This window comes from Gopherus flavomarginatus, chromosome 9 (genome assembly GCF_025201925.1).
Source record: "Gopherus flavomarginatus isolate rGopFla2 chromosome 9, rGopFla2.mat.asm, whole genome shotgun sequence".
NCBI classification, from domain to species: domain Eukaryota; kingdom Metazoa; phylum Chordata; order Testudines; family Testudinidae; genus Gopherus; species Gopherus flavomarginatus.
In genome coordinates, this window is record NC_066625.1 from 89,082,989 (window position 1) to 89,110,175 (window position 27,187).

Genomic DNA, 27,187 nt, shown 5'->3' on the forward strand with positions numbered 1-27,187 from the left:
AGTGAAAAACAAAAAGATGACCTCTAGGAACCGTCATCTCATTCATTAGCAAGCAAAAACCACACCAACGTTGCTGAATAGATTGGCCTAGCAACTGACATGTAGAGCCCTGGTAACTAAAACAATCAGAAGAAAGCCAAAGGCTCTCTCTGTTGGACTTGGATTAATATGGCTAGGTCAGATCACTGATAGGAAGAATTAACATGCTAAAAATGTAAGAGTCACCTTATTGGCAACTTAAAAATAAACAAATTCTGAAATAAAGCTAGCATACCATCATTTGCATTAAAGCGAAAATATCCCCTTGCTTTCACCCAACCATGGCTTAGAGCAATTTTATAGAAGAAAACTTATGAAGCAACTACTAAAAATACCAGGGAATTCAACAGAATGATATCGTTAAAGGTATGCAGTTCATTCCCAGTGGCCCATTTTACTCAAATAAGCCACAAAAAAAATTGTATAAAAAGATTTATTGAAATTCATCAATGACAAACAGACATAAAACTCAAAAGTTTGGCTCTTCTGGGAAAAAAACTTGCAAATGTATTTATACAGATGAAATATTGACTAGGAAATACAAGTCACTTCTAAAGCTATTTTAAAGAGGGATATGAAAGTAAAACTGTACATTCACTAGGTATTTTCAGTCATTTTACTGACTTCCACTAGGTAAGAAAATACAATTTTGTATTAGTATTTCGTGCTTGAGTGTATGAAAAGAAACCTTCTACACTACATGCTGTACTGTCTCCTGTATTTAGGTTTGTAAAAATTTTCAAAGTATATAGCACAAGTGGAAGTCGTTTCTCATCACTTCAAATTGACTAAGTGTCGTTATATATTACAGACCAAAATAGTACACACCTTATTTAAAAGGGTTGAAACATTTTTTATTACAATTTTCAAATTAATTTCACTAGTAACTCAGGAATTAGGAACACTTTTTTATATATATTTATATATATATTTAAATGCCTGCCATTTTCAGTGTATTGGCTGTACCCCAGGCCAAAAAAACCCAAACAAACAAAAAGGAAAAAAAAAAAAGAAAACCCCCCAAAACACAACACACAGAGGGGGATTGCAAAGTAGTCACCCCATAAACTAGATCCAAAGGAATTCAACAAAAGGAAAAACAAAAAGAACACATTTGGTCACTATTTACAGACAGCAAAATAAGAGTTACCTACAGAAGCAGGGAAAGCATTGGCTGAAAATGGCAGTCATTCACAAACAGGCAACAAAGAAATCACTTTATCAATATGCCATTCTCACTCCTGTTGCTGTGGACTGGATGCTTTGCCTAGATCTGCAGCATCCCCCCCGAAAAAATGCTTACAATATGTTCAGTGACTGGCAGAGATGGTAAATCCCAACAACCAGAGATATTTAGCTGTCTCAACAGACTGTATGCCTACTTTGGATATCCTCTAGTGATCTTAAGTTTAAGATGTCAAACTATCCACTCCAATAATAAGAAACAAATTGCCACTTGGTTTATACTTACTATTGCATTTACAGTCAGGAACTAAAAGGGACAAAAAAAATTTAAAAAATGAAAAGTAGGAGTGGCAGTAAAAATAGTATTTTCCCTCGCCCACCCAAAACACTTTTCCCTCTCATTCCCACAGCAACATTACAATCAGAAAAAAAAATAAGTTGGGGGGGAGGAGGGGAGAGGAGAATACAGGGTAAAAACAGTCAAATCACAATAGGAAACTTTCAAAACAGGTTATTCAGTTTAATCATCTTCATCACCCTCGTCTTCGGGTTCTCGTTTTCTCTTCTGCCCCTTTTCTTCTTCTGAAAAATAAACATGGACTGGGTTAGGTGTGCACCTTGGTGTACTATCCTAGCATGATCGTAAAAACAAACAATTCACACAAACGGCTACATTAGGAACTGGCTTAGTACCACAGCAATATATATTCAGATACAGTTCTGCTTTTAAAAACAGTACGTTACTACTTTTGTTCTGTACTAAAGTTTGTAGTATTGCCATACCAATTTCTTCTTCTTCATCATCATCATCTACTTCACCATCATTATAACCTTCTTCATCTTCCTACAGAAAGATTAACAAAGAGTTTTGTTCAATATCTTTCCCAATCAACAACCTTCAATGGTATCTTGAAATTGAGCAAATCCCTTGAAAGGTGTCTTCCCCCCACATAAGTGTGCAAATTTATTCCCTAAAATACCTTCCTACACTGGATTCTGGCCCACTCTTCAAAGCAGAACTCAAGAGTAGCCATTCGGCCTCCTCTCAATCTCAAAGAAGAAACCCATCTTCTCACTACATGGTTTTAAAAGCCACACTGATATGTAAACACAAAAATTTAAGTCTTGTTCAGTGAAATCAATGGCAAAATTTCCACTAATTTCAATGAGATCAGGGCTCATTTGTAGAAACAAAGCACTAAGCTTAGTTCTAAGCATTCCAAAGTTACACACTTAAACACAGGACCTCACCACTTCTGTTACTACTTTAACAGAAGGAGGGAAAGCTGTGTGTGTGAGAGAGAGAGAAGGGGGCAAGGCAGGGGGAAGAGTAGTCAGTTGTTGGAACCACACACTGAATTCTGCTTTCCATTTTACCCATTCAACCTCTCTGAGGTTAGACTTAGGGAAGAATCTCTGTACTATAAAAATTGGCACCTTTTTTATTTTTAGATAAAGACCATTGACAAACACTCCCACCCCGAGTCTGAAGCCAACAGTACTGTTTTCTACTTTCAGGCCAACCTGATTCTCAAACATCGTGACTGAAATCTTATTTAAATCAGTATCATTGTGCAAAAGTCTGGGCTCAGTTTTCCTTTAAGCATCTGCTTTTTGAGACATAGGTTCTTTCTCTCAATTGTTCAGAGACTTCGACTCCAGCTTTTAATAGGCTGTGCGTGAGAAAAGTGGCTAGCTTTGGGAATGTTAACGACAGAGCTGCTGAAAGTTACATCTGTTTTCAACATGATCCCAAAAAGCTGAATGATTTATCACTGGTCACTAGATAGCAGCTAGCTCACAGGCAGATGCTCTTCAAAACCTGTCCGCATTTATTTTCATTGCATCTTAAATGAAGGAAAAAAAAAAAAAGTGTGCACTTAAAAACAAAGGTTGTGATGTGGTTTACGTTTCTATGCAGGTATTCAGACCTGACACAGATGTTCCCCCTGCCACGAATCCTTACCTCCTCTTCCCCGCTCACATCCTCCTCTTCTCCTTCCTCCTCCTCCTCATCATCCTCTTCATCTTCTACTACTTGAGCATCTTCATCATACTCCTCTTCTACACAAGCAAGCAAGACTATCAACTCAGTTAACTGTCTACAGTAAGCTTAGTTTTCAAACATTACCAGCCAAATCCTGCCTTCCCACTGATGTAAAAGGCACACACAAGTACTGCTTGAAGGCAGAATCTAGCTTGTTGCCTTTTTCCAGGTACAAGGCCAGAATGAATCCTGCACAGAGTGGTGCAATGGTGGCTTAAAGCCACCTGTGTGCCTCCCAGATCCTGAGCTGCTGGGGGAACACGGGTGGCCCGGGCATAAGTCAGAGCAGACAAGGGGCTGCTCTATTTGATAGCAGCTTCCTACTACTGGCAGTGGGCTTCCCAGCATCATGGAATGAGCAGAACACCTGGTGGTCACAGGGAGGAAGGGGAGGGAAAGAGTTGCATATAGCCACCCTGTCCAGTCCCCGGTGATGGGGAAGTTCCCCCAGAGACTGCTCAATCCTCGCTAGGCTGCAAGAGCAATGTGAAGGGGGACATAATCCAGTGACTTGTATGGATTTTTGAGAAGAAAGTTCAAGCATTTTCACTCAGGTCTGCATTTATACTGTGCTCAAGAGAGATTTTTGTCCGCACTGAACCCTCTGCCTTGTTCTGTCAGTGCACTCTTCTGCCAGGCAGTGCTACAGTGTTTACAACACAACACAACAAATTCTGCACTCGAGGAGAAAGTGCAAGTCCAGCTATTCTGTGTGCTTTGCTTTTCAGCTTGGTTTGAAGAGTCCAGCAAACTCCCAAAACTCGGCCTGACATTGCTCCAACTGGTAAGCCAGATGCCTCTGAACGCAGGCTGTCGAGGTGAAGCAGAATGGCACAATATACCCCAAGAGAACTGGCATGTTAGTTTTCCTAACATTCATAAAGTTACTCCCTGCTTCTGCAGTGCCTCTGACAGCGCTGGCCCCAAGCAAACGTCAGCATGTGCCTTCTCTGCTCCTTTGATCTATCTCAGCCCTTGTTTACTTTGTTACTGATAATTCAATCTCACACTTCCCTATTTACCAACACTTCAGCCTCACTCACTGTCCCCTAATCCGGCTGCTATCTTCCATTCTCAGTCTCCCTTCCCCTCCCCCTTTACGAGGGTCTGTCCTATCAATCTTTAATAGCTACGTGTGCTTTGCTTCTGTCCCTGCACTTTTCATTCCTTCCCTGCCACAGCTTTCTCAACTGGAAATGGGGAAAATGCCTTGTTACCTCCTAACTGTACGAGGCTTGGAAGATGGAGAGCAAGACGCATGTCCTTTCAGTTTCTTTTAAAAGTTTCTCCCTTCTGTCGCTTTCCCCATTCACTGCCCTTGTGCTTGTCTCATTCTCTCTCCTGGCCAGACCTCGCAGCACGCTCTGACTGAAGCTAAGGGTGTGCGTCTCTTTTAGGCCCTGCCTGGGCTACCCACGTCTAGCTTCTCCTAAGTCTAGGGAGGAGCCCCACGTACATACGTAAGCCAGGGGACGGGAGAACCCTTCTCTCACCAGCAGGTCAGGTGAATGGGTTGCTTTTGGAGAAGAAAGGAGCATGCACATCAGTTGGCTATAATCTAAATATGCTAAATGGAGCTAGTAACATACCATCTTCATCCTCCTCTTCATCATCGAGGCCCTCCACATAGCCCTCTGCATCGGAATCGGGGGCTTCTTTGTCATCTCGGTCATAACCGTCAAGATATGTGAGCTGTGGGAGGAGCTTGAACACATTTTCTCTGTAGTCGTTCAAGTTGGTTACCTCGCAATTGAAAAGATCTAAACTCTTCAAGTTTTCTAACTTTTTCTGTAAGTAAAAATGGAGTCTCCATCAGAGACCTGTCTTGGGAGGACTTTAAAAACGGAAGGGCAGCCAGTTAACACCCAAAAGGTACATATCGCGGCACGTAACTTCTGAGGATAAAATGGAGTGTTTTAAATCAGTACTCTTTGTTCACAGATCTCAAAGCACTTTACAAAGCTCTGTATCAATACTGCCGTGTTACAAATGGGAAACTGAGGCATAGAACAAGGTAAAGTGTCTGACCTAACGTCACACAGGGGCCAGTGCCTACATAACCACCAACAGCCAGACGAAAACCAGGGGGGTGGGGTTTCAGCTTATGTTCAGCTGCACAGAATTTTTAGGTGGGAAAAGGAAGCAATGGCACTTATAAACTAAACACAATAAAAGAGAAGTGTGGTGGCTTAAGGGTTTGCCTTGGATGCTCTGAAAGGTTTCCCTTTAAGAGCTTAGTCTGAAGGCTGTAGAGCAATGGTCTCCTATGAAATTGTGTGAAAGTTTATTAGTTTAGAGCCCTGAGATTGCAAGCAGGTGGCAGAGGCTCATGGCCACCCTGCCTGTCGTGTATAGCTAGCGATGGATCCCGTGACATAGGAGAAGCCTCAGGAACATGAGATTTTCATGGAAAGATATTAACGGGGTAAAAAGAGTGAAGGTAAAAAGGTGATAAAGCCTGCCCATAGCCCTTAATTCCTAAGCACAACGGTACTATCGGGCAAGAAGCGAAGGGCACCAGGCTGTGTTCTGAAACTGTAATCTGATCCACTTTTAACCCAGTGGTTGAGATGTCATGAAAAGAAGAGATTTAAAGGGGTCCAACAGGAAAAGAGGGGGTAGTTATGAGATCATGCTGCCAGGGCTGTGCACCAGCTGTGCCAACGGGACAGCTCAGGGGACTAGGTGCTTCTGTTAGTAGAAGCCAGCCATGAACAGGGGTAGAAAATGGAAGAGTCGGGAATGGCCCACAGGTTTCCAAACCAGGGACCTGTTAGCAGAACTTTGTCCGGTGGTGGAGTGAGGCTGAGGGACAAGGTCCATGGCACCAAATACTGTAAAATAAAAAAATGTCGTAGTTCTTCTCTCCTGATGAGCTACCCTGAAGAGTCAGACTGTTCACACTTTAAAGTATACAGAAATGACTGGCAGCTGTCTTTCACACTTCCAGAGCAGAAGTGGGACATTGACAGGTGCCCGGTTAATGTGAGGACACCCTTACTGTAAGTCTCAGGGCTCTTGATTAATTCCAGATGGGCAGTCCTGGAGACTGCAGCCCCTCCTCTCGTCTCAGGACAAGCGGAGTACAGTGAGCCACCTGTGTGTACATCCCCCTCCATCCAATCTCAGCCATTTCTTGACAGTATCAATTCTGGAGCAGAGAACGTAGCAATGGTAACCTTGGCTCTTCCAGTTCTTGGGTTTTCTTTACACAACAGGTGTGCTAATTAGTATCAAACACAAATGGGGAGGGAAGAGGACTGTGATGTCACCAAATGCCCACCAGAAACTGGACTGAGCCCACCAACACAACTCATGGAGTAGCCCAGTGAACAGCCACCACAGAGCAACTTTCGATTGCAACTGTCTGCACTAGACTTGCACTATCAGCTTCAGGACTAAGGACTCCGTATCCCACTACAAATTCCCCCTAAGCCACACCCATTCTCCGCCCCTTCTGCCTCCGCCACACCTGACTCTGTGGATGTGTACTGACTATCTGATGAGCACTGGCCACTAGAGGGAGGTGTTATCAAGACACACAAGCAATATATTACAGTCTGCCTCAGTTAGATGTGGACAACCTCGCGTTCTATTTGAGGTGTCAGCTTGTAAGGGACCTGTGGTCACATACAGATCTAGGGGTTTTAACTACACTTAAAGCACTTTCTGCTGACACATTAACTCACCAGAGGTTCTATTGTACTGAGATCTTTTATTTTGTTGCCGCTTAGGTTTAGATGTGTGAGGTTTGGACACTTTTCTGCCAATACTTCCAGTCCTCCTGAGATTCTGTTATCACTTAGTTCGAGCTAGAAGTCAGACAAAGAAATAAAAATTAAAAAGATTTTAAAACAAACGCAACTGAGCTGGTTAGAGGAAGTTCTTATGTGAACGTCTATTTCGCACTTAATATATTGCAAGAAAAAAATTAGAGAAATATAACATGTGGCACTTCTTTATTTACCTTCTTAAGTTTGTTTAACTTTGGTAAGTTTGCAACTGAGCTTAGGCCTACGTTGATTGTACTTAAGAATTCCAGCTCTTCAAACTCATCTGTGAGTCCTTCAATTTTGCCTTCATTTGACCTACAGTTGTCAAGAACGAGTTCTTTAACCTGGAAAAGACAAAATTCAAATGTGTTAAAATGTTCATCCTACAGTCAGATACATATAAATGTTTAAACAGTTAATTCACAAGCAAAGCACAATAAAAAAAATTTAAACCGAATACCACAGTTTGTTGTTCTACTTTGCAACTGTGCCGGATAATGGTTATTTCCAGCTTCTGCCATGCAGCGTTGTTTACAATGCTTAACATCTCACGATGAATTTTAGCTACATCTCTCAAACACGATTATTAGAGAAAGACAAATGAAGCCAACCTGAACATAGATGGCATTCTGCAACTGGCTTAGAACCAGTTCTATTGCATTAAAGCTAGTTTACATGACTTACTAGTAGTTCCTAACAACTGTTCATCAAAGTAACTGCTAAAGACATTTTAACAATAGCTTGGAATATTCGAGACTTCATTAAAAGGAGCCTACAGCTCTGATAACTTCTTGCCTGTCAATGCAATACATCAGTCATTTAAAATACCATTTTCCACATTAAAAAATTCTCTCAATTTATTATAAACAAGCTATCCAAAGAAGTAAACTTTAATTTTAGACTGCTGGCTGCAGAGATATTTTCTGAGAAGTGAAACAGGCTGACTAATACTATGGACAGCTTACATTTTAGGGAGCGCCTGACTTTCCATGGCACTTGTAATCCTAACTCCACTACGTACTCTCGGAAGTGTCTCTCTCAGTATTCTGCGGGCTTCAGAGTTCTAAGGCGAGGTTTTCCCCGTGGGGTGGGTTTTCTTGAAGAGTTTACAAGGCAGGCTTCAGATGTTTCTGGAACGGGAAGGGGTACTAGATATAGCCTGATTCTCCTCCTGCGCTCCCCTGAGCATGTATGAATCCTGTCCCTTCTGTCTCACCCTCCCCTTACCCCATACTGTAGAGAAAGAGCGGGCATGGAGGAGAACAGAGGAGGGGAGAGGAAAAGGAGGATGCAGGATTTGCCCATGTGGTTGACCCTGCCCCATTCAGCAAAAGCTGGGATAAATTACTGTATGGGAGCTCCTTGCTGATAATCAGACCTTAGGAAGGTGCCACCTTCAAATGACACAGCTCAATGCTCAAGAAAGGATGCAGCCCTTTAAGATGAAAAAGCCCCACCACAGTGATTAAAGAATAAAAACAGTTCATTTTTAACCAAAATCCTCATGCAGTCCTACCACACTTAGTACATCGCTGGTAGAAACATGAGCAGGATACACAGCATGAGCAGTGACCCACTACAGTTAGGAATCTACAGTAAATCCTCCCCCATTTTGCCAGAATAAAGAGTGCAAATACTCCCCTATCAACAGGCAAGTCCTCCCGCACAGAGACGAATACACCCCTATGACTGCATTACAGAGCCCTGCATGATATACTTTGTCAAGGAGTACCACAGACCATTGACACTCAGGGTGGGGGAAAGGCTGGAGGCAGAGCAATGTTCCAAAACTCAGAAATAGTCAGGTCCCCCTACTGTGACACAGAGCCTGAGAAATCTGGAGAATCTTTTGTTTTAAAAGCAAAGGGGATAGAACCCAAGAGAGTTTGCAAGAACCACAGAGTTAGCAAGATGAGGAAACCTTCCTTTGCATACATGAGGCAGTTAATATGCAAATGTTTCTTTTTTTTTAAATGGCTATTGCAGTAATCCCATAGCAGGAGATTCAAGTCAATGTGATGTGATTTGATGGGGGCATCAAACAGCTTTACTAGATATTTAACTCCATTTTTATGTTGAATCACTTAGTCGACATTCTTGCAAATGAAATCCATATGCTGAATTCAATGGGGCTCCATGCAGGTGAAGGGAGATCCGAGATGGTATAGGTTGACAAGTGATGCACATAATCAGATTTTCAACAGGAAATGCAATTTCCAGGTTTCTTTTCCCAATATCTTCCCCAGAAGAATGATAAGCAAGTGTCCTTGTACAAGTTTTGCAGAAGAATCCACACACAGACCAGAAGACTCTATTAAGTTTTATGTATTATTTCCTATATACCACTTTAATTTTTTTTTAAATTAAGGCAGGAGCAACAAACAAACCCAGAAGTATTCAAAAGGCAGATCCTTTTGCCGCAATGCTTCAAGATACCAGGTGGAGCCTGGTTAGTACCTGGATGAGACCAATCCAGGGGTAGAAAACTCCCCAAACAACCAGACTTCCGCATAAAGCAGTGATGGAAGCTCTGCTCCAACACAAGTCTAGGGTACTGGTCAGTACAGACTCTGAACGGTTTGACGTGCTAACTTGCAGATGAGAAGTAAAAAACAGGAGGTTGTAGTCAACTGTGCTCATTTACAAATAATCACATAAGCACTTTTAAAAAGAATTCACCCCAGTGACTGGTTCAAATTCAAATCTGAGTAGCTACATCCTTCCAGCCTACCTAGTTCCTCCTGCAGTTTCAAACAAATCTTACAAATCTTCACCACTTGTCCTAAACTAAATAAGTTTCTACGTTTAGTTCACAAATGCACACACTTTTCAAACGCCTCTTCTTACTCAAACCCAATCAAGAAACTCTTACATTCATACCCCTCGATTTTCCCTTTATTGGATCATGTCCTTGCTGAGCAGGTCAGAGGGCCTTCGCCTGCCCCATTTATCCCCTGCAGCCTGCCCACCCACCGGGCACTAAGTGGTTTTGGAATCCACCTTTAAAAGGAATCTCTCCTATCCCGAGAGCAAAGGAAAGGTGTAATGTGCTGAGCATGGGGCTCCTTTTCCCATCCCCCCCTCAGCTGGGTGAGCGAGCCCATCTCCCCTGAACTGTTTGTAGACTGCAGCCTCAGGCTTCACCACTGCAAAGCCCACCAGGAGTAAAGACTCTCCATGAGGTCCATTTGGATCCAGTTATCGGAAGGCTATTAAACTGCAGGGCGTGACAGGGATGACACAGCCTTGCACTCCAAGGTGAGAGTCCAGGCAGAGAGAGAGTGCCCACAGCTCCAAGAGCTGGCACCAAGGTTAGGGGTAAGATCTGGCCTGCAACCCACTTAAAGGGAAAATGGTGTTTAAGTCTGAAGCTGAGCAAGGGGGGGGGGGGGGGGGACTCTAGAGTCTCTTCCCTCAGCAGTGAAGGGAGGGGATAAGGGAGGAAGGACACATCAAAAATGGCAGCAGAGGAGCCGGCCTGCCTCTGGCTTAGTTGGGGATCTTGGTCCTTTTCTCTGTGAGAGAAATTTCATTCAACGAATTTTGTTAGTGCAACATTACGGTGGGAAAGTTAAAAATCATTCTGAAATTCAGAAGTGAAGGATCCCACAGCAGGGCTGGCTTCACCACAAACAAACAGGAATAGAAAATACCACAGGTGTACAATGGGACCACGGTAACATGGCTGCATGACACCATACACTGAACTTCCTGGCTTCATTTTCTTTTCAGTGCATAAACTTAATTTTGCATTAGTTTTTCATCTGCACTCTTACACACAGCAGCTGACGCAACCAGCCTGCAAATTTTCCCACAGGTGTTTACTCCATGTTCGTTTACCCTCCTCCTGCCCACGTATACTTCCCCCTGTCTTCCCCTTTCCATTCCTTTCTCTCTTACTTTGCCTCTCCTTTTATCTTTCCCTTCTCTAGGGCTGATCCCTTTTTGTTAAGGCCTTGGCTACACCGGCACTTTACAGCGCTGCAACTTTCTCTCTCAGGGGTGTGAAAAAACACCTCCTTGAGCGCAGCAAGTTACAGCGCTGTAAAGTGCCAGTGAAAACAGTGCCCCAGCGCTGGGAGCATGGCTCCCAGCGCTGCAAGCTAATCCCCACGGGGAGGTGGAGTACCTGCAGCGCTGGGAGCACTCCCGCGGCAGCGTTTTGGAGTTTTGAGTGTAGCCAAGCCCTAAGAGTCCACACAGCTGAGGAGTTCTGACAGTGACCTCTCATCCTCAAGAGGCCGTTTGGGAAGACACACATGTCTAGCATATCCTATTGCCCAACTAGACCAAAAAAAAGACTATCACTATTGGAGCCCCAAGGTGTTGGGCACTGCATACGCCCTTCCCCCCAGGCTCATGGGTGTTACATGTGGACTAGGGCAGGGTGTAAGATTTGACCTGTATAGATATTTATATACAGTGACAAAAGGCAGGTTTACTGAGAAGGTTCATGGAAGGGCAAATAAGACCCCACTCCCATTAAAAGTATCTGACTAGACTATCAATCTACAGGCATGATGGAGATTTGCAGTCTTTTTGCACTGGATTATTTTCTAATCTGAGTGGTTTTGTGGAAACTGGTCTCAGACAGAGCGCGCCTACCATATTTCCCACTGAACATGCTCTGTGTGTCGCTGAGCTCTTTGTTTTCACACACAGGACTTCTCCCCTTTTGTTTCACTCCAATAAAACAGCAGATAAGCATTTCTGGATGGATGTAGTATTCACCACTCAGACCCTAACCCTCTTTACAGGGCTCATTATAAACGTCAGAAGGTGATGAATGGGCTCTAACCATTATGAATTAAGAGCGTGAGAGTCTGCCGTATCTTATTTGAACCAATGCTGTCTTACTGGAGCCCAGCAGTTCAGTCAAGCTAAGGAAGACACTATCACTTATGAGAGGTACAAAGCTACCCAGCGTTTCTCAAAATGTGGCTACCAAGGGCTTTTTGTGCAGCCACATCCTCCTGGGCAGTAACTGGGGGGCGGGGGGAGTAAGCAGTGTTAAACATACAAATATCACTTTTCACAGAAACAGAAAAAAAAGCAACAACAACAAAACAGAGACAAGAACATGCAAAGCACATTATTTGTTTCTATTCTGTTTAGGTCCAGTAATGAATACAGAAAACTGTACATTATTTTTGAGTCTCCAATAAAAATGTACATAAATTATAATGATTTGAACATGTATATGTGCATATGTTTTTCCTAAAAGTTAATTATTTTAGGAAAAACCTGTCAGCAGCCACCAGGAAGAGTTGGTGGCCACAGTCTGAGGCCACCAGAAATTTTCTTGTGAGACCTCCTGAGCTAGACTATGGAAGTAAGTTTCCAGAAATCATTTTTACATGGCTGTGTAAAAGGATGGGAGACCCCTAGTGCTCAAAGTCTTCTAGACTCCAACTGTTCTGTTCACTGCATGATGCACAAGCAAAGCAAACTACTGGTGGCAGTGGGCTCCACAAGAATCTAGACAGAAGGAAAGGTACAAGTTGTGATGTGCAATATTGTTCTAAGAGATCACATTTCCCCTCTCCTAAGTGTCCCATAACTGCAATATAGCAAGGCGGCATACCACCAGCACTCAGCCCATGCACCGCACAGAAAAGCAAGCATGCCACATGCTCTCTGCCCAAAAATAGTTGATGTGTTCTGGGAAACAATGCAAGAACAGCACGCTGCAGGCAGCTGTAACCACCAAAGAGAACACTATCCTTCACCATCTCTATATCGAAGAGGGTTTCTGTCCATGAGCCAGCGTCATATGGCCACTCAACTGCCAGAGCAGATGGGTCACACACCTGAACTGCAGCAAAGGAACATGCAATAAGCCCAGTGGAGAGGCAGACAGATAGATTGGTTCATTGGGATCTATGGTGTGGATTGTTAAAGCCTCTGCCTGCAATGCAACGTGGTGCATTTGGGGGGGGTGGGACAATGACTGCTGCATGGTTGGGACTGTGTGCGTATCTGGTCATGGTATGCAGAGCCCTAACTGGTTCTGAGGCTCCATCTCGTCTCTATGTCCCAGAGGTCTGCTCTGGGTGTTCCGTTTCCCCATTCTTTCACTCTGTGGCCCGCCAAACTGCCACCTGCTGTGCCAGGTGCTTCCTGGTGGTACACACACTGCTGCTTGTGTGTTATTCTGTGGTTTGCTAGTGTCAAGGCTTGCTTTTGTGTGGTGTTCCAAGAACCATAAATAGGTCACTGCTCCCTCCTCACCTGACTCCTTACTTATTTCGGTGGCCGCTCCAGTTTCTATCTCTGGTGTTGGCAGACTCTTCCAGATTGACATCACTTTGATGTCTGTCCACTTTGCATGCCTAACTATGGATTACAGTGTGTCCTGTATCTCTCCGTGCCTTTGATTACATCACCCCTTGCAGTACTCCATGTTTGATAACCAACAGAATCCAGAGTTTTCTCATACAGATACTGCTGAGCTGGAATTGATATGCAAACTAGATACAATCAACTTAGGTTTGAATAAGAACTGGGAATGGCTGAGCCATTACAAACACTGACTATCTCCCCTTGTAAGTATTCTCACACTTCTTATCAAACTGTCTGTACTGGGCTATCTTGATCACTTCAGAAGTTTTTTCTTACTTAATTGCCCTCAGAGTTGTTAAGACAACTCCCACCTTTTCATGCTCTCTGTATGTGTATATAAATCTCCTCAATATATGTTCCATTCCATGCATCCGAAGAAGTGGGCTGTAGCCCACGAAAGCTTATGCTCAAATAAATTTGTTAGTCTCTAAGGTGCCACAAGTACTCCTGTTCTTTTTGCGGATACAGATTAACACAGCTGCTACTCTGAAACCTCTCATACAGATACTGTATTAAGCTGTATTCGTCACTGCTTATGCGGCATTCTTAATGCACCCCTGGTTTGCACTGATGCTCATTTCTCAGTTAACGACAGCCCGCTGTATGCACACAGGCACTGTATTTCATGGGGACACTCATACTCAACTTTCATTATACATTCTCTGCACAGTTTACCTGGCACGATTTTTCTCCTTGCTTGCTTTTCTGCATAGGCGACAGAGACCCTAACACAAGTCAGTTTACTTTTCTGAAAAACGAATATACTTTGTCATACTGATTTACACACATTCTATAGAATACAGACATGTACATCAGTATTTTCCAATGGGTTTATGAGATGGTGGGTTTTTTACATTAAGTCTACGTATTAGTAACTACAAAGTTACTGCTCCAAAGAGCCTACAGTTTCACTCCTGCAAGCACCGAGCTATGTTTCAAAGGCAACTAGGCACTGCCAGTGATTAAATCCCTGAACTGTAATCCATGACAGATCATCAAGACTAGAAAAGCGACATCAATGATATTACAAAAACCACACCGTTAAGGATCCGTTTTTAAACAGGTTAAATAGCAAGTTTACTAGAAGAAAGCCAAGGATCAAATTCAGCCACACCACTCCACTGACATTGGAGGTAGGGACCTCGTAGATTATCAGGGCATCACACACGTAAATCCCATCCTGTATATTTGGCTCCCTTGGGACAGAAAACGGCCACCATTCCACATGGCCACGCTACTCAAAGAGCAAGGGGAGCACACTCACTCGGTAGGTACCACAAAGCTCTTGGCCAGTGTCTGATCTACTGGAATTAGCAATTGCATATGTCCCTTCCTGTCCCCCACTGCCTCAACTCAGTGCCAGGTGCTCCTTCTCTCCATCCATGAGGAGAGGGGAAAAGGTCTGTGACAAATGGGAGCCTGCTCAGTTCTTTAGATACATCTGCAGAAACTGTTTCTCCCCCAAATGCGGGAGCACATCCCTCTGAGCTTTCGGGCTGGGCAGGAAGTCCTGCCCCTGCGTCACTCATAATTAATGATGGACACCCCCCCTTTAAGGCTGTCAGATCAGATTTTTCTATCTCCAGCACTTAATTCCAGATCAGTGATCCTGTGGGCTGGGGATCCTCTGGCAGAAACCTCCCAGTTTGTTCACCTCAGCTGCAGTAAACTGTACTCTGGCACAATCTGTCATCACAAGCAAGAGCGATGATCCTTTAACATATTCCACGAGAAGGACACAATACACTCCACATTGACAGTTTTGGTGGGTTGGGGAAGGGTGAATCCTGTGAAACGGTCCGTAAGTGTAATGAAAGTAGGACAGCCCATCATGGGCACTTCACAGAAAAATCAGGAGAAAGAAAAAAAAAAAAAAGGGATTGGTGAAGAGCTTTACTTTCTCAGTGTTTACAAGACGATCTTCTCCCTCAAAGTTACTTTTGCCACACCCTGGCAGAAAGGATTAAATTCTTATGGATGTTCACTTCAGATACTATCTGGAATGTGGCATCAGGACAAGCTTGAGTGCTCAGCCTATTAGACGGGTTGCACTAAAGCTGCAGCTGCTGTGAAGCTTTGCAAACTCTTGGTGCAATTATGCAAACCCCTGCATTTCCTGCTCTAAACCAGCAACCAAAATGAAACCAAGCGAGGTCTGGAAAGGTTGTTTTCTCTTTTAATCAGTAACTGTGAGCAGCATACATGCCATTTGGAAAATACTGGGCATTCAGAGGTGGATCCTCAGAGGTGCATTAGCTCTCTGCTTGGCACACCCAAGGAGAGGTGGCAGAGGCACATTATACCACCTTTATATACCGCTGGGGGCAGCCAGGACCCTGTGTGGCCCCCAGGTCAAGTTAAAATAGCTATTGGCCTATTAGAATATATGCCAACTAGGACACACCTCCTAGGGACTGTTCTGCCATACCAGGATTGCCAGAGCTCAGCATACTCTGGCCATGTTCCTCTCCCATCTCTGGCATTCCACCTACATGGAGAGAGTAGGGGTGGGGGGAGAATAGGTTGCCTGGCATAGAGTCTGCTGGCGTTATGCCACTAGGGATTCCCCTATAATGGGGTAATCCTCAGTTACTCCGTTAGCACTGCTCTGTGTCTCAAAGGAGACAGCCTAGGCTGGACTAAATCTGAAATTTTTCTAACCTACATTTCAACAGATACAGGAAGGGTTCTGATACTTGGAACCTCCCCCAAAACACAGACTTTTTAAATATAACCACTCCCCCCACCACACACACGCTCCCTCCACCCCCCCCAAACATGAGCATGTTACTAAAGATTTGGTTTTTATCTGAGTCAGGATAAAACTAGTAATGTTTATATGTCAACCACCAGGCCTTTGACAAGATGAAACAAACTGGTTTCACTCACCTACTTATCAGCAAATATCATAAGCGTTTTAAACAAACGATTAAGAAAATTGGCAGTAGGAGTGCCACTTACCCAGCATGGAGCCTGGTCAATGTTATGCAACACAAACGCAGAGAACGCAACATATCAGGATGGGACACTTCCCTTCTGGGAAACCACACAGCACATACCCCTCCCATCCTGAGTGATGAACAGGACATCTAGCAGCTGAGGCAGTGACTCCTGGTCTTAGTAAGAGGGGACACTCTGAATGGGCCTAATGTATATACTTTAGAACGGGGGTTGGCAACCTTTCACAAGTGCTGTGCCGAGTCTTCATTTATTCAGTCTAATTTAAGGTTTTGCGTGCCAGTAATATATTAATGTTTTTAGAAGGTCTCTTTCTATAAGTCTATAATATATAACTAAACTATTGTTGTATGTAAAGTAAATAAGGTTTTTAAAATGTTTAAGAAGCTTCATTTAAAATTAAATTAAAACGCAGAGACCCCCGGACAGGTGGCCAGGACCAGGGTAGTGTGAGTGCCACTGAAAATCAGCTCGCGTGCTGCCCTTGGCACACATGCCACAGGATGCCTACCCCTGAAATAGAACTTTGGGAGGCATTCAGTTACCACATTATGGAAACTGTGTATGGACCGAGAGAACGTCCCAAAGACATCTTCACTATAGTTAATGTCCTACTGACTTCAAAAGGTGCCCTTTAAAAAGGCAGGTTCAAACCCTATCCAAGATGGAGATCACCACCACACTAGGATTGATTTAATATATGGACTTTTGGTGCTGCCAAATTCATGAATGCTGAACAAATGAAATCACAGACAACACTGGAAATAAAAATGACCCATTCACATCTCAAGTTATTTTATTCACTTGGCACCTGTATTCATTGAATTGGAATTCTGAATCTTTGCACAAATGGCATATGGAACACAACACTGGACTTTAAAAGCTTCTATCTGGGATGGTCTTTGAATGGTGCAGCCCCATCAAACTTCAATATGTTAACATCTACACATCCTTTTGCTTGGAAGCTCCCTGTACTGTTTACTTAATCCCAAACTACTACAACCAACAATTTCAGCATGTGCATATTTGAAGAGCTCACTCAGTTTCGTATCATGTTGGCATAGTTCTCTGCTCACTTCACTCAAGTTGTGAGTACGTGTGTGTGCACAAGGACCCCAATAGTACCTTCTAGTGCACTTAAGTTTTTTTATATTAATACCATAACGTTTAGCCACAATGAAATATTTGAGCATTATGAGTTCATTAGTAAGAAAAAGCAGTTTCAGTTACTAGATCAAATAAAATAAAAATACAATACACCAACACCTTAGCTCTAAATAATTATCCCAAATCTTAACCAGCCTAGCATTTCGTTTTTGAATTATTCACTGTGAATACAGAAGGAGGGCCCATAGAAAGTGAGTTAAGGATTCAGATTGAATGACTAGTCAGCAGGTGCAGGAGTCACAGGGTTACCATTTTCTATGGCCTGCAAACAGCCTGCAGGGGCATCCTGGCAAGGCCCACTCTTCCCTGGCCACACCCAATGCACGGGGGCCAGCAGAGTGTGTGGAGGAAGAGCCACTCGATCAACTCTACCAAACTGTTCCTATACATAGGGGAAATAATTCGCCACTAGCCACTTGAACTGGGTTAAAGGCTGTGCCATCACTCTGGTCCATTATCAGTAAATTTCCACTCTATAACATTCTGTACAGTATGTCATCGTCAGCCCAGAAACCAACATATACAAAGAGAGTCAAAGACAAGATGTTAGAACTAAGTTCCTATAGTGGAGTTATCAGAAAGGCTGAAGTTTCAAATGAAATAGGAAAGGGGAGGGAGGAAGAAAGCCAATGGTATACACCCCATAATCAAAATTGCATAGATTAACTACATAGCACCTCCAATCCAAAACTTCTAGGAAAAAAAAAGATCTATGACTTTAGTAAAACTTGCATATATTTTTAAGAATCATGTCACATGAGAGCATGCTTCCAATAGAAACATCTCAGTAACTACCTGTATATACACAAGAATATGCACCATGCTAGTCAATAAGTCAAAGAATACTGATAAAAATGTAGCAAGCCCCTTTATTCGAGGGCATATAGGCATATGGCTCTTTAATCCCTCTCCTGCAGCTCTTTGCAGCACATGATATTAAAACTGTGTGACTTAATTATTAATCTAAATTATTAACCAATCAGGAAGCTTTTACTATGTTATTAACCAATTGTCGAATACTTGGTCAGTCATGTTGCTGTGAAAATGATACATATAATATATAAATGAAACAATGAGTTCACAGGACTGTGGCTCTTTTGGGGAATACTGATTGCTAATTTAGTTTCTGAACCACTGAGGTCTGAACACACTTTGTTTGAGGGGGCCAGGCCTAAACAGTGATAGGGAAGTGATTAAATTACTTGACTTTCAAAACAAATGCCCCGTCCCCCTTTTTTTTTTTTTGCGCCACTTTGAGGTTAGGTTTGCTTCCATCTCTATTTCCTGGACGCAGGATGTCCTAGTGGATAGAGCATTGACTGGGCCACAGGAGACCTTCTTTCTATCTCTGGCTCTGCCGATGGCCTGCTGAGTGACCTTGGGAAAGTCACCTCTCCTATCTGTAAGATAGGGATAATGATGCTTGCCTCCTTTGTAAAGCATTTTGAGATCTACCAGTGGAAAATGCTAGAGAAAAGCTAGACATTATTAAATGACCTCAGCGTCACACAGTAAACACACATTCAAATACCTTGTGCACATCATAGCTTATTTTAAAATAGTTTAATTACAAGTTAACATTTAGCTAGATTGCTGTACACATTCTGTGGTCATTCAGTACTGGAGCAATCATATCTGCTACTCTCAAACTTGGCATGAAATTTATTTCCTGCCTTAAGTCAAAGAAAAGTTTCCTAAAAATGTTAGCATATTAATCACCAATATTAAATCAATATCTTGTCTGAAAAGTTGTAGGTACTGAGTACCATGCAAGTGAAGTGTCCCAGTAAATCTAGTGCTGTTTCCAACCTTTTTAATACTTGGAAGTGCCTGATAGGCCAGTCTGACTGAAAAATTAATGCTCCAATAATGAGTCTGCCTTGTGACTCTTGTTGCACAGGTCGAAGTAAAGACATGAAGACTGATAGTAGGTCCAAATCCTGAACCTTGTTTAGATTTCTCTCAGACTACTCATGTAGATAAGGGCTGCAAGATTGAGCCCAAAGAGTTATTAATTTAAAAAAAAAAAGAGAGAGAGAAGAAAACACAATATATTTAAAGAGAAGCATGCAGGAAATGAAGCCTATAGTTGAGGGAAAAATCTAGCAGGAAAGAAAGAAAAACAAGGTTAGTGAGTTAGGCAAGAGGCAGAAAATACGAGTTTAAAAATGTTGTTTGAAGAATGGTAGGGTGAAAGGATGGCAGAGGAAGAAAATGGAAATGGTTTATATGTTACAATAATAACAAGTTATAGTCAAGTAACAACCAGCAACTCCAGCTAGGCCCATCAGCAGAGAGTAACTGCTAACTGTTCTCATTAGTGAGCAACCATACCTGACTCCAGATATTTCATTTTACCTGGCCAAGGTCTTTATCCCCCACTCTACTGAGACCTGCCACAGCAAGAAAAGTCTCAATGTTAGCGTCAAGTTATGCCAGCTCTGTTACCTCCCAGTCCGTTCACATGGAATTCCAAACATGCTTTTTCCCATCCCAGAGATTCTGACTGGGAAGCCAGTTGAGTTCATAGCACCACTCATATCTAAAGCTTTACATTGTTTAAATCATTTGAAAAAGTGGTTCACACTTGAAACGTAAGTAGTTACATTTTTATGGGCCCAATTCTTACCTTTCTCCGGCCTATACGGTTCCATTAGAAATGTACTTACTTATCCAAAGAGGTGGAATTAGTAAATCTCATCCATGTCTATGATTATTCCTAACTGAGGTGCACTACATACAGAATATCGGTTTTTAAAAAGGCGGCCATCATCCTTTATGCTACAAATTCAATACCTTTAAAGATGTACGTATTTATAGACACAGTCCTTAGGAATTCAAGATGAATGAAGAGGGGAAGAATAGTGTACTGTAGGTCCTGAACTATTACCTCTAATGTTGCATTTTGAAGGTCCATATGGTTAAGCTCTAAATATTGGCACATCTTGGTCCACAAGTAGGGCAGCGCAGCAGACAACAGATTCTGCTCATTGATTTCCAAGATTCTCTGTGTGCAGATCTGGCTGTAGGACAAGTTATCAGATTCAGGCTCAAGTCAATCATATCACATAGGCCCTCAAGAGTCCATACTAATGAGCTGTTCTTCCCGCTGCGTGTCTTTTTTTCAGCTTCTGGTGTCTTTTTTTCCCCAATAATTATTTCTTCATGTGACATAATGCAATTCTTTATACCATTATATGGAGTCTTGTTAACTAAAGTGCACTATTTTTGTTCTGATAACTTTATCAAGAGAACCATTTTTCAAGTTGATGTTTTCTTGTTCTGCACACACATGAATCATCCTACACCTTACATAAGTATGACTGCATTTGAGATACTGATAGCCACAGGGGAATTCTGAACAGTTGATGGTGAAATGTCAGGATTAAGCCACACAATAAAAACCTAGAAAATCCATCAGGTTATGGCAACACTATGGACAGATTAGAAAGCTAGGCAGCAAGTTTTTATCTTGTACGTACATAGATCCCTTCACATGCTTACAACCTGGTCAAGTTTAAAAAGGAAAAAAAAAAAAATGTCTAGACCGCTCACTATGAATCGCACACACAAATTCTGTACCTGTGCATGTTCATTCTCATCCAGGATTCTAGATCAAATGAGGTACATATTTGCCTCACTATGTTTCCTTCATACCTACCTGTTTCCAATATCAGTTGTTCCAACACGAACAATTTATTCACTTTACTAGAACACCCCTTCTGGGGATCCAGCAGTACAGATGCAGAGATATATAGCCCCAATATAAACTTTTGAGAACTTCGCAGAATACCAGCAGGTCACAAATTCAGAGAGGCTACTAGTAGCTGCATAAAATAGTTAGAATACCTTTCATTTTTTATTAAGCACAAGAAAGAGAAAATTTAAATGAAGACACTAACTTGGATTGCTTTTACAAGAATGCAAATCTTTAAAGAGACACCAATTTAAGCCATTTACTATTATTGCAATTAACATAGTAACCATAAAGGACTAGAGGGGAAAGTTATATTTTAGTTTACCGTCTGTATTTCATAGGACTTTATAAGTAGTCACTTTCACTGTTTTCCCTTTTGTTTGTGTAGGTTTTCCACACAACAGAAGAGAACAGACATAAATAAAACTAAACAGAAGTTTTCGGCAGGGGAATCAGAAGCATGTGAAAAAACTGAACTAACCTTCAACATTTATTTTAATTGACTAAATTTCAAGTGAATAGTGTCCCGTTTCGAACAAGCATTAAGTCTTTGGACTAAAGTAATCAACAACATATCTCTGAAGCATAAAAAAAAGACATTTTAGCACAATTTCAAACACACATGCAAGATCTGTGTTGCATAGCCAGACAGAACATTAAACTGATAATCTGCTTTACAGCCTTTGTATTTAGCTACTGAATTAGGCCATCTACAATACAAATAAACAAGAGTGCCCACAAAAGCTTCTTCTATGTAGTTCAGTAGTTACATTGCCATCTGATGGCTCTCTAATAACCTGTGTGAAATAATCTGTTGTAATTCCAAGTGGACAGGTGTTTACACCAGAAAACGACTATCGTAAGTAAGATAAGCTTAGATGTGTGTGTGTATCGCATATGAACTACTTTTTCAATATTAAATACAGTGGATACAGAAGAAAAGGAGAAAATTCCAGTAGGAAAAGCTGCATAACCACAGACTGTACAATACATAGAATAATATAATTTCAGGTACTATCCATTTGGCACCTTTCATTAATATTAAATTCTATGTTAAACAAACAAAAAAAGGGAGGGGATGAGGCTCCTATGCATTCCACCATATTTAATACATTTGCATTATATATTTTTATTAATATGTATACTAAACCTACAGAATATAAGATTTAAAATCTCAAAGTAACCAGCTCTGTTACACAGTATTAAGCAGTATTCCAAACAAGAATTATACTACATGTCTCTACAGCCAACAGAATATTAACATAAATCCACGAAATTCTGATATAATGCTTCACTACTCCCCTTGATTTGCAAAATCTCAACCCTGGCAACGGGCTGATGTAAGCTAAATACCAATGGGCTGCAATACCAAGGCACAAATGGCTCAAAAGCTTCAGTTAAATCTACTTTGGTTTTGCAAAGTGAAGGCCAATTTTTCAGAGTATATTTCTTTTAATGGTATTTAAAAAAAAAAAAAACACCTCTACCCCGATAGAACATGAATTCAGATATAACGTGTAAAGCAGTGCTGGGGCGGGGGGGAACGAGCTGTGCACTCCGGCAGATCAAAGCAAGTTCGCTATAACATAGTTTCACCTATAACACAGTAAGATTTTTTGGCTCCTGAGGACAGTGTTATATCGGGGTAGAGGTGTAATAATAATCCCAATGGAACAATATGACCAGATACTGGTAAAATATGGATTATAGTGCAAATATGTACTGGAAACCATTAACCTGCCAGAGAGTTACTGAAGATACTGCATCATCTTTACCTATGTAAACAAGAGCTCACAGACTAATACAATATCAAATTTAATGTAATTGTTCTGTCTATATTGAAACACACACAATCTACATGAAGTAGTGGACGGGCTCAAGCAATAATCACTTTTAAAATTTAGTTGCCACTTTATCTAGTGCCCAAAAGCACAGGTTCACTCAATTTGATTTCAAAGGGTTTTTTGAAAAGTGGCAGGCCCCAAATTGTACACTTGATTTCTCCATGACATGAGGACGTATATGCACATGAACTAGTCACAGTCTAATGGGTGCCTTTGGATTTGGTTGGTAAAACAGCAGTGCTCACAAGCATTATTCCCCCTAGTTATCTTTAAAATAAATATGCATAATGAAATTTAGAACAATTTTAACTATAGCATTTGCTACATGAGTTTATTCTCAGTCAAAAGACTTTAAACAGGTGACAAAGTAACATGTTAGATAACTAACATTATATGACTGGCAGGGTTTCTTTAACCACGAAATCTCTGTGCGAAATCAAGTGCAAAAACAAGGAGTCTGGTGGCACCTTAGAGACTAACAGATTTATTTGGGCATAAGCTTTGGTGGGTAAAAAACCCACTTCTTCAGATGCAACATTGTCCCAATCAAAGGCTTATTAATGTTACTCTCCACTAAATCAAAAGCACAGAGAGAAAAGGAAACCAAAATTTGGTTTAAAAAACTATTGTTTCTAAAACGTCCCACTTAGCAGTCTGGAGAAAATCTTTATAGTTAACCCTTGTTAAAAACCGGGAGCGTGAAGAAAAGTGCAGAAAAGCCTCAAGCGGCGCTCGCTGTTACTGCTACAAAACCCGTGAAAAAACCGAGACCTACCTTCCCGCAGGGCCCTGCCCAGGAAGAAGGCATATTCCCAACTCATCAATAATGCGCTCCCCTCCCTTCGGAAGCTGCTGCAGGCATTTTAAAGCCATCACCAAAAACCACTATGCAAACGACCTTCTAGGTCTGCTTGCTTCTTCCAGCTCCGGGGACGCCACAACTACCGGGATTTGGACAACGAAGAACAAACGGGCACTAATGCCCGCGCTGAGGGCGGGTGGAAAGGGGAGACGCAGCCAGGTGCTCCTGACTTTCCAGTCTCCTCCGAACGTTAGTCACCGCGCCGCAGAACGCTCGCGAACCCAACGTTCCATTCCGAGCTCCCAACGCTCCATTTAAAGATACAGGCTCCTCCACGCTGCCAAGAGACGCCTTTGCAGGGGAACAAACAAGCACTGGGATTCTCCCCTCTGCAGGCAGACACCCCCCCACACACACACACCCGGCCTCCCTCCCTGAAGACCCCCGCCACATCAGCCACTCTGCAGCAGTTATTCGGTTGGAATAGACCGTTGGTACCTTGCTGGGAATCGCGCTAAAAGATTTTAATCTTCTTTAAAAAACATCCTCCTCCCCTCCCCCCCCCACTCAGTGACAACAACAGTGACAAAATGGCAGACTTGAATGCTGGCAGTCATGTTACACACACACAGAGCGAGCCCTGAATGCGCCCTCACTGCTTCAGCCGCTTAATCGTTATGATTCTACATCCACGACCTGCCCTGTAACGAAACATTAAACTTTTCTCTCCCCCCTCACCAAATAGTCACCATTATTAGGAAACTGCAGATCTATATAAGCGTCTCATTTTATAGTTTGTTACAAATACTAACATTTAAAGCAACTCCCCCCCCCCCCCCCACACACACTCCCTCCAGAATGTAACAAACAGGGAATGATGCAGTTAGCAAACTATGGTGGCTTTAAGAATTCCCTCCTTTATTGTATTCGCACGGACCCTAAAGAATAAATCGCCTTGGTTTCATACCCCAGCCTTTTTCTCCTTTGCAGCTCGATGGAAAAAAACATGGCGTCTTGTCCTACTTCAGGTTTACTGTGGTGCTGCCAACGCGAGGATACAAAGTTGGGAATGATTTCATGGGGTGGAGGGAGGGAAGGAGGGAGGAATATTTCATCTCCCCGGCAGAGATGTAGGGACGGAGGCCCCTCATTAGGAAGCTCCTCCGTTTGCTCTTTGTCCCCTTTGCACAGCTCTCACAAACAAGAAGCCCTCGTGTGCTGAGCTAGCTGGCACATACACACACACACACACACACAGTGCAACACAAGGGAGCACTGGCAGCCCCGCTCATGCAGCAACCTGCACACACACCCACCCCCCTTTTTATTAATAGGTGTTGCTGCTCAAGGCAAGGTGTCTGACCCACTAGCCAGCTCAATACAACGGAAACACCCTCCTCATGTTGCATCCCCAATACTTTTTTAAGTTTAAAAAGAAGGTTACGTAAATCTGCCCAGCTCTGTCCGTCAGACATTTTACTAGCGATAGGAAACCGTGGGGGCAGTTTCCCCCCTCCCCCGGAGACGTACACTTTTTGATTTCTGGAGAGGTATGTCTTCATTCGGTCCTATCTACGCCCAGCGCCTTCCAACCAAAGCAGCCTAGAAGTCTGTATGAGGGAGGAACACCTCCCCTTCCCCCCAAATATCAAACTATGTTAGTATTTAAGCCATTATGTAATTACCTCTTCTGCCTTGGCTCCTAAAAAATCCTTGGCCAGATTGGGGGGGATCATTTTTTGGGGGGAGGGTTCCCCCCAGAGACTGGCTATTTACTCCGTGCGTTACACTAAAGTTCCCAAGACGCCCAGGCTGGGAAAAGGCGCTTGCAACGATCCCATACACCGATGATTACATAGGAGAGACGAGACCGGTCACCTTTGCGCAGCACAAAACACCAAATTCCCGTCACAGGAGATCTAACACGCACAAACACAGAGGCAACCTTAATTTCTCCTTGGGTGCATCTGGCAAGAGGTTAGGGGTCTTCCCAAGTTGGGTTTCCCCCACCCCTCTCGCCTTTCTGTTGCAATCGCTGCAGGATCAGTAGGAGACAAACAGAAAAACGAGGAGAGGTAACTAGGTTTTCTCGTGTTTGCATAATTTGTACCGAACCAGCCATGGACTATGTTTGTCCTGACAAACTTTCTTGTTCTCGTTTATTCAGTCAGACGCTGAACAACAACCTAAGTCCAGCCCCAAGGAAAAAAAAAACATCCAGTCTTTTTGTGTGTGTGGATGGAGAGGGGGTGGAGAGTGGATTTATTTTGGCTTCTTTTTTTTTTATGAAAAGCTTGCGATACTGTCAGCTGGATCAGATTTTTAAAACCCGTGAACATTTGTTTTAAAATCCTATTTTTTGTCTTCTCAGCATCTGGAGAGGGGGAGAGAGAGAGAAAGGGCGCGTTCATGAGGACTACAAAGTTACAAATATGGCTCCCCAGTCTCTCTTGCCTGATCACTGCAAAGAAATGAAGACGCACTTTAAACTAAACCATTTTCAACTCACTCACAGTCCCTCCCTGCCCAACACCCAGTGCAAATATTTGCAAACTAAACCAGCCAGAGAGAACCACCAACTTATTTTCATTTAATGCACTGCAAGCCCCTCTAATGCATTTCACACCAGCAGACTCAGGAGCAGCTTATAGTTTTCCCCTAGACCACAACGCGTGCGCCTTTGGGCACCCCAAATTGTGTGCACAGACACATACACACACCGGTAGGCACCTCAAGGGCAACAGCGGCTTCAGCAGCAGCTGGCACGGGCGTTACCTATTACAACGGCACCCCTAAATTTTGTAATAATTTTAATGCACCCCCCAAAATGTGGGATGGATTTTTTTTGCATTGCTTACATCTGAGGGCGTCCTGTTCCGCAGCTCTAAGTGGATCCTTTTCTTCATGTCCATGTCCCTGGTTAGCAGGAGTCCCTCGCTTTGCTCAGCTCCTCTTTTGTATTGACACCAGTGGAGACCCCCCCAAAGCCAGCGCGGTGAGGGACTTTGAGGGCTCAACCAGCTCCGCTTGGAATCCCGAGCCCCAGCACCGCGGCTAACACTAACCTGATAACAGCGGAGGCGGGCACTCTCGGGGGTTCCGCTGTGATTGACACCTGGATCGGCCAACCGCGACGCCGAAGCTGGCCGCCGGAGCCAATGGGGCGGGCAAGGGGCGGCGGGAGCCAATAGGGGAGCGGCGGAGCCGGCCAGGGGACAGCCCGAGTCGGAGCGAAGGATCACTCGGTGCTGGTGGCTGATGGGGAAGGAGCGGCGGCGGCGGCTCCATGGTGGGGACGGGTGCGCAGCGCTCTCCCCCCGGGCCTGGGGGAGG

General features: G+C 43.1%; 1 protein-coding gene across 5 annotated transcripts; it reads right to left on the bottom strand.

Moving 5' to 3' along the window:
• Positions 1 to 458: 458 nt before the first annotated feature.
• ANP32A (acidic nuclear phosphoprotein 32 family member A) lies at positions 459 to 26,928 on the bottom strand. 5 transcript variants are annotated; one of them, XM_050967609.1, is made up of 7 exons: positions 26,713 to 26,927; positions 7,239 to 7,388; positions 6,961 to 7,083; positions 4,861 to 5,059; positions 3,191 to 3,288; positions 2,008 to 2,068; positions 459 to 1,800 (listed from the first exon to the last, which is right to left on the bottom strand). In XM_050967609.1, the coding sequence occupies exons 1-7, from the start codon at positions 26,764 to 26,766 to the stop codon at positions 1,745 to 1,747; spliced, it is 741 nt and encodes a 246-aa protein (XP_050823566.1). In that variant the 5' UTR covers positions 26,767 to 26,927; the 3' UTR covers positions 459 to 1,744. The 5 variants fall into 5 exon arrangements, with proteins under 5 accessions (XP_050823566.1, XP_050823564.1, XP_050823568.1 ...); XM_050967607.1 differs by having other exon boundaries at positions 459 to 1,803; positions 26,713 to 26,926; XM_050967611.1 differs by lacking the exon at positions 26,713 to 26,927 and adding an exon at positions 24,454 to 24,486 and having other exon boundaries at positions 459 to 1,803.
• Between the last annotated feature and the right edge of the window lie 259 nt (positions 26,929 to 27,187).